Here is a 7,350-nt window from a genome sequence, read left to right on the forward strand (position 1 = left end):
AGAAGGCTAGGAATTCCACATTGCTGAGCAGCCCAAAGACGTGCAAGGTTGCGTCTTCCAGCGAAAAGCTTGAAAAACGGGCACTTGAAACACTAAGCAATCTGCTGTCAGTGGGCCAAGAAAAAGCGTTTCACATTCCCTGGAGATAAACAGTTGGCACCATTGCCATCCGTGTCTTTTTTAATTCAGCCATTGCATCTGTCCTATCAAGCATGGCTCTCTTCTGATAGGGTTCTCAAACTGGAGGAATATGGGCCTATCTTTGCATCCTTATGGCTCTAGGCAGGGCTCTCCCATCTAAGCAGTCACTTCGTTTGCCAGAAACTTAGGCAGTGGCCCTAGACTCTTAGAATCAGTAGTGTTCCAAGGAGGTGCATTATGTAGGGCTTACAGGGGATAGGGCATGGGGGGGAGGCGTTTGGGGTGGACTGACGTATCTCTTCCTTGAGAAAGAGCGCTGTGATATGTGGAGGACGTCAGCTGGACAGGTGGCGAAGTTCTGTCCTCTCTGGGTGGCACATGTAGTCCCTGGTTCTGCTTTTTTAAAAATTGAAATCACAAGGATGAAAATGTAGTATTTTGCTAGCTGCTTGTGAAACGGAGAGGAATTGTGCTCTCTGGAGTGCAGTAAGAAATTACCCTCTTGGGATGTGCTGAGAATGGAACAAAAAGCTCAGTGATTTAAGTGTGAGTGAGTGCCACTTCTTCCAACGTGGTTTTTTCCCCCTCCCTCCTGCTTATAGCTTGGGATTTATCAGAAGGCCTTCGAGCATCTTGGGAATGCACTCACGTACGATCCCAGCAACTATAAGGTACCTTTGGGAATGCAAAATATATCGCTTTGTTGTTGAAAGAAGAAACAATAGTAGTAACCTGAGCCTTTGAACAATCAATATATAAACTGCCAAAGGCTAACCCAAGAAATTGACTACTTAAGATAAGGAATAATGGAATATGAGCTATCTCTATGGCCCTGTGCTGTTCCTCCCGCCCTCCCCAAAGTTTCATATGTCTCCACCTTTGGATGCCTCCTTGACCCCCAAGAAAATTCTTTCCCTTCAGAGCTTTCTGCCATTTTCACCTACCCGTATTGCTGACCAAGCCCAGTTTCTCAAACAACTACTGTTGCTTTGTTTTCAAGGCCATTTTGGCAGCTGGCAGTATGATGCAGATGCATGGGGACTTCGACGTGGCCCTCACTAAGTACCGGGTAGTGGCTTGTGCTGTTCCTGAAAGCCCCCCACTCTGGAACAACATTGGAATGTGCTTCTTTGGCAAGAAGAAATACGTAGCGGTAGGTGTCAGGTTTGCGCTTCCTGCTCCCCCATTAGTTGGGGAATTTGTTTGGCGCACCACCCTAGCACTGACATTTTTTTTACTATGTGCCGTGGGTGGTACATACATTCATCTCTGCTTAGCACACTCTTTTAGGTTGCACTCCGAGTTCCTCAGTGACTAGACAGCAGTATACGACTCCCAGGCAACTATTAGTTGCTTTTTAGTTGTGATGATTTTGATCATCCTTCTATATCACAAGAATTCTCCTGCTACCATCACAATAGACTGCAAATTTGATCCCTGAGGGCAGTAATTAATCTGGTATAATAGTTTCAAGAAAATTGCTTCCGTGTCTTACTAGTTTTTTTATGTCAATTTGCAGTTCTGTATGCAGCATTGTTTTTAATATGGTTTATCATCCCGAATGTTGGTACAGCTTAAGGCCAAGTCAAATGAGTTTGCCCTTGCATGTTGATGTGCTGCATCCACTGCATCCCAAATCATGATTTGTTTTTTTTTATTTTCACTTTTGAAAAACCTGTATTCCACCTGTTAGACCAATGATGGACTCTAACTGAGCTTGCCGGGTTATCATCTTATCAGAGAGCACATAGATTTTTGATACAGCTTTTTCTTCCCTTTTGGCAGCTGGACAGTAGGGTTTGTTACTGAGAGAGGAGCTGTAGGAGATTATTAGGGCAACAAGAAATGGCAGCCTTGGCCCTTCTCCCTGTGCAGCACCTGCAAACGAGCCTTTATTTTCCATCTTACTGAACAGCATCGTTTTCCTTTGCAGGCTATCAGCTGCCTGAAGCGAGCCAACTACCTGGCCCCCTTTGACTGGAAGATCCTGTACAACCTTGGGCTGGTCCACCTGACGATGCAACAGTATGCGTCGGCCTTTCATTTCATCAGCGCCACAATCCATCTCCAGCCAAAGTTGGGCGAGCTGTACATGTTGTTGGCAGGTAATGACGGTTCCCCTGCCCGGTTGCCGCAACAAAAACTCTGGTGGCAGTTTGGCACTGAGGGGTTACTAGTGTCCTATTGTTAACTTAGGTAGTATTTTAAGCGTGGGGGTTAGAATCCAGATCTCCTGGGCTAGCATCCAGCCTTCTGTCCTGCAAACTACGGAAGCTTCAGCTAAAATCAGCAAGGTCTCTAAACGCTGTGCCCCATTAGCTAGAGCTTGAGAAATCGGTGAGATGAAGGCTTCCCCTCCACGTTGAGCACCGGGATTTAGAGCATGAGTTGTGGGTGGAGTCCTTGATCCGGATCTCTGCTCAGCCATTTGTTCTTTTTATTTTAGTTCATTAATAAATGAACTTTCTCCTCAATGGGAACCCGAAACAGCTTACATGCATTGAGAGTATGTGACTGGCCAAGGTCACCCAGCAAGCTTCCATGGCAGAGGGGGGAATTGAACCTGGGTTGTCCAGATCCTAGGCCATCACTTTAAGCACCAAACCACACTGGCTCTGAGATCACTGGGAAATCATCCCTTTAATACAGGCATACAGACATCAGCCTCTACTTTCCTTTCGTCCCTGTAGCAGATGCTCAGAGTTCCACGCCTCTTGGAAAGCAGTGAGCATGCTCACTCTCATCAGGCCGCTGGGGTATGCATGTGTGTTAATTTAAAAAGTAATATTCTTCTGCCTACCGGGGGAATATCTCAGGCATTCAGAACCTGGTCTGTAGGAGGCCTTATTTTGCTGACTTGCTCACAGGCCTAAAATTATCAAGTCTGCTATTAGAAAGAGTGATTAATCTCTCGCAGAGACATACAGAGCTAAATTGGTAAGCTTTTAATAAGAATTGCGACTTTGGGATTTGTGGCCCTCTTGGAAATGTAAAACGTGAATTAAAATAGGATATTGAGCAACCAGTTCCATTCTTCTCCATGGTTTGTATTTCTAAACACATCTCTGTGGACGTAAATTCTGTTGATTTCAATGAAAATTACATCCCATGTCAAGAGGAAAATAACATGCCTCTGCTATTCAAGTATGGACTAAATCATGTGCTTTAAAAACCCTCAGAGTTTTCAGGGTGGGAAAACAGAGGTGCAGAATTCCACAGCTGTGAAATATACACAGATTTGCCTCTCAGACTTGAGAGAGAAACATTAGAACGTGTGAACAGAATCTGGTAAAATCTGAAGTGTCAGAAGAGTTAGCATTAGGAGGGATGGAGCTTCAGTGCTCTGTATAGACCCTACATCTTTATTTCCTGGGCTGCTTTCTAGAATCCATCTGTCCCCTATCTCCTCTCAGTTATCTCCATTAAAACACAAACTGAATCCGGTGAGGAGGATAAATGAAGTAGAATAAGGATACGTACACATGGGGGTGGTGCATGGTCGTAATCAGGAATAACAAATCCACTTAATGCAGTGGACACTAGAAGAAATGGTTGAAAGAGGAAGGTAGCCTTTCAGGCCTGATCAAGACTGTCCCACCATCCACCCTGTCCTCCTCCCGCTTCAGTCCTGCTCTGTCACATCGCCGAAGTTAAGCTGAACAACTATTTTAGCGATCTGTCACGTTGCCAGAAAAAAAACCATCCTGGCCTTTTCTCTCTCCATGCAGTTGCACTGACGAATCTGGCGGATGCTGAGAACGCCAAATTAGCCTACCAGAAAGCTGCAGCGCTAGACCTGTAAGTGTTTTTCGTTTTTCAAGAAGAGTCTTCCCTGTTAAGAATGTCGTATCTGTCCGACCTTGAAGCGATGCCACAGGAATTCAGCACACATCCTCTTTGCCTCTTCATGTCAGTGCTGGGCCTTGAAATTACGAAATGCTGTGGATACAGCAGAAGATTCTGCTGACCAGGCAACTAGTTAGCAATCCGGCCCGTGTGCAGGTGCCCCATGCGGCCTGATAGAAGAGCAAGTGGCATGAATACAAGGCCACTTGTTTCGTTCTTCCCCGTAAACTGTACTCTCTGATCTCTTTCCCCTCGTAAGCGCTTTTACTGTTTGCCTAAGGAATCAGATCTGATGTTTTAAAAATCAGTTAATCTTTTCAGACTTGGTCACTTGGTTAATTGCTTCCACTTACAAGAATTTGGCTTTCCTGGTTGCAAAATGTTGGAGAACTAAGTTACCCTCCCACCACCACCACCCCTTGCTTCTCATCGTAGTGTTTGGTGGCAAGCTAAATTGCTCCATTCACCTCACTGGGCCAGCAACACCGATTCTGATTTAACCCTCCCCACACACTTTTTCTGTCTTTGTTGAAATTCAGGTACAACCCCCTGGTAAATTTGAATTACGCTATTCTGCTGTACAATCAGGGAGAGAAGAAAAAGGCTGTCCTCCAGTTCCAGGAGATGGAAGGCAAGGTCAACATGTTAAAGGAGAGCAGCGCGCTGGAGTTGGACCCTGAGGTATGTTGGTTTAGCCCACCAGTGAGGAGTTCTGAAACAGCCGCACCTCGAGATCAGCCATGCTTCCTGTAAGCACAGTTGAGCCCATCAGGACAGAGAACCCCAGTGAAAAACTCATCAAGCTGCTGAGAGTTTCATACTTGAGAGCAACATGGTGGAGGCTTTTCTTTAGCCATGTCAGTGGAATCAGCCTGTAGTGCAGAGTTGAAGCCATCCTTTCTTTGGAATCCTTGTTCCACAGAGCAGCAACAGTTCCGTGGATATTAACTGATCTTTGCACAGGCCAAGAGTGGCCTTCTTCATTGCCCACACCTCTTGTGGAAGAAGATTTAGAGTGGGATTTTATATCCCAAGTTTCCTGCTGCTACTTGATATTCAGCCTCCCCCAACCCCTTCTTACTTTGTATGAGCAGATGGTGGACGTAGCCCAGAAGTTGGGTGTGGCCTTACAGCTGGGAGAGAGCTCAGCCTTGACCAAGCCTGCTAAAGACCCCAAGTCGAAGCAACGAGGTTCAGCCAGTAAGGCTCCAGGTATACAGCCTCTGGGCTCAAATCAAGCCCTAGGACAAGCCATGTCTTCAGCAGCTGGGTATGGGAGGACCATGCAGTTCCCACCAGGTATGCTTGACTCCTTGACCAATGTATATTTGAGTAGGCATTAGTGTTTTTTTTCCTCATTGTCCAAACACTGGTTACTGGAAACTACAGAGTAGCGGCTTAAAAGATTACCACTTGGCAGCTGCAGAGATGGAGAGGGGGGTGGGTTCCTCATGCAATGGAGCCAAGCTGTATTTTGTGACATGCAAAAATTACCATTCCCTTTGAGCCCTACAAATGTGAGGGGCTAACTTGGACTTCTGTCAACTGATCATCAGCTCAGGCCAGGGAGGACGGCTGTAGGTATCAGCACACTTTAAGGCTCTTTTAAAAGTGGGAGAAGAGAGAGTCTTATGATAACAGCAGCAGATAACTGAGAAAGTGTGATGGAGGGGCAGGGAGGGATCAGTAGATAATAGCTGGAGGAAACAAGATAAAAAAGAAATTGTCTGGAAGCATATACATGAATCCTGAGCAGGAAGACGGCAGGGGAGAAAATGGTCAGAGGTTAGAACAGGAAGAAATAGGCAGAAAAGCAAGCCAGAATTTATCTCGTGGCGTCTTGCTTTACTGTTGGATGTTATGCTTCAGTTGAAGGTATCGGATCCCTTTGGTAAAATATCTGATAGACAAAGTGACAAACTTCAACAGCCTCTTGCTTCAGAGTAACAATTCAAGGTCTTCACTGCTGGCTTTTTGCTCACTTTCTTTCTGCAGGTGCTGGGATTTCAGCTCAGCTGGCAAAGCCCCCCTCCCTCCCTTTGGAGCCTGACCCTGACTCAGAGCCTGGTCCGGAGGAGGCAGAGATGCAGGAGCAAAGGCGCAAAAGCCAGCCTGTGGGACAAGAGGAGGGATCTGGCGGAGACGCCTGAGCTCAGGGAGCTCGCAAGCCCTACAGGACCTGCCCCACTGGGAGCATAGGTGCATTGTGTAGCTGGACAGCTGTTTTCCATCCTTCCTTGAGCCAGTGAGGCACTCGAGAACTCTGATTGGAAGCCCAACATTCCATACACGGGAGGGAGGGAGATGATGGAGTAGGCTTTCAGAGTCAGCCAGCCGAACTGGGCAGCGGGCCAGCAGCAACACAGCCATCCCCGTGAAGCACCCTACACATTGAGGGGACTGGCCTTTCACTCATGTTTCTAGTGGGTCGGACTTACCTTCTGGAAACAGACCTCTAGGCTCAGCCGGAGGCTGGCCAGCCACCTGTACCCCTTAAATCAGTTGCTTGTCAAATTTGGGTTAGGCTGTGCAGTGTTGACTCCCTTTTGTCACTACCACTTCCTCAGAGGAAACCTGTAACGGACTCCTAGAGGGATCAGCTTAGGAGATGGTGTGGGGGGGGGGGGAGCAGGCATCTCTTCCTTCCTTGGATCACTGGCTGCTGGAAGCTGTCCCTATCCAGACCAGCAGGGGAGAAGAATAGCTTTGTTTGCAGGATTTTTAAAAATATAGATTTTACAAATTGAAGTAATAAAATGGATTGGAACCTCACCTACAGCCCCCCCCCCCGCCGTGTTACTGGAATCCCTTGTATGGTGAAGTGAGTATCAGCACCAACCTAGCACTGGCTCAGTGAATTCCAAGCTAGGCTATTTATCACTTTCCTGTCCACAGATACTCAAAGTAATGTATGAGACAGTATAAAAAAATCTTCAAAGACTACAAATCTCCCTGGGAAGCAGAATAGAAGAATGACACTATCTCCAGGGGAAAAAAAAAAGATGTCTAAAGCGAAAAGTGCAATGAAAATAAAAGGCTGACGTAGCCTGCCTGAATCTAAGCTGTGTTCCGTAAGGGCCGCGTGAGTAGCAAGCCCTGCTGCCCTCAGCCTCTGCAGAGCTCCCCTGCTGAAGAGAAACACCAAGCCACGCCCCCGCCCCCCCTCCCCTCCCCTGCAGGAAGAGCCCCAAAGTCAAGTCGCTTCATGTGCTGGGCCTAGGCCGTTTTAGGTTTAATTTTACAGTTGTTCCCCTTTTCGGAAAGATTCCCATCCATCTACCATGCACGAGTGGCATCCTGCCTAAAATTTAATTTGCATTCAAAGCCATGAGGTATGACACACAAAGAAAGGACATGTTGGCG

The 7,350-nt window shown here is 46.9% G+C and overlaps 1 protein-coding gene across 2 annotated transcripts in view; it reads left to right on the forward strand.

Annotated features, from left to right (window-relative positions):
* Positions 1–7,012, forward strand: part of BBS4 (Bardet-Biedl syndrome 4) — a 33,102-nt gene extending 26,090 nt beyond the window's left edge. For both annotated transcript variants that reach the window (XM_055002590.1, XM_055002591.1), the window contains 7 exons: positions 744–812; positions 1,142–1,294; positions 2,075–2,246; positions 3,870–3,939; positions 4,527–4,668; positions 5,082–5,286; positions 5,983–7,012. In XM_055002590.1, coding sequence (XP_054858565.1) covers positions 744–812; positions 1,142–1,294; positions 2,075–2,246; positions 3,870–3,939; positions 4,527–4,668; positions 5,082–5,286; positions 5,983–6,137 — 966 coding nt within the window. In that variant the 3' untranslated portion in view covers positions 6,138–7,012. The remainder of the gene's footprint in view (positions 1–743; positions 813–1,141; positions 1,295–2,074; positions 2,247–3,869; positions 3,940–4,526; positions 4,669–5,081; positions 5,287–5,982) is intronic.
* Positions 7,013–7,350: the final 338 nt, after the last annotated feature.

This window comes from Eublepharis macularius, chromosome 18, assembly GCF_028583425.1.
Source record: "Eublepharis macularius isolate TG4126 chromosome 18, MPM_Emac_v1.0, whole genome shotgun sequence".
In the NCBI taxonomy this organism is placed as follows: Eukaryota; Metazoa; Chordata; class Lepidosauria; order Squamata; family Eublepharidae; genus Eublepharis; species Eublepharis macularius.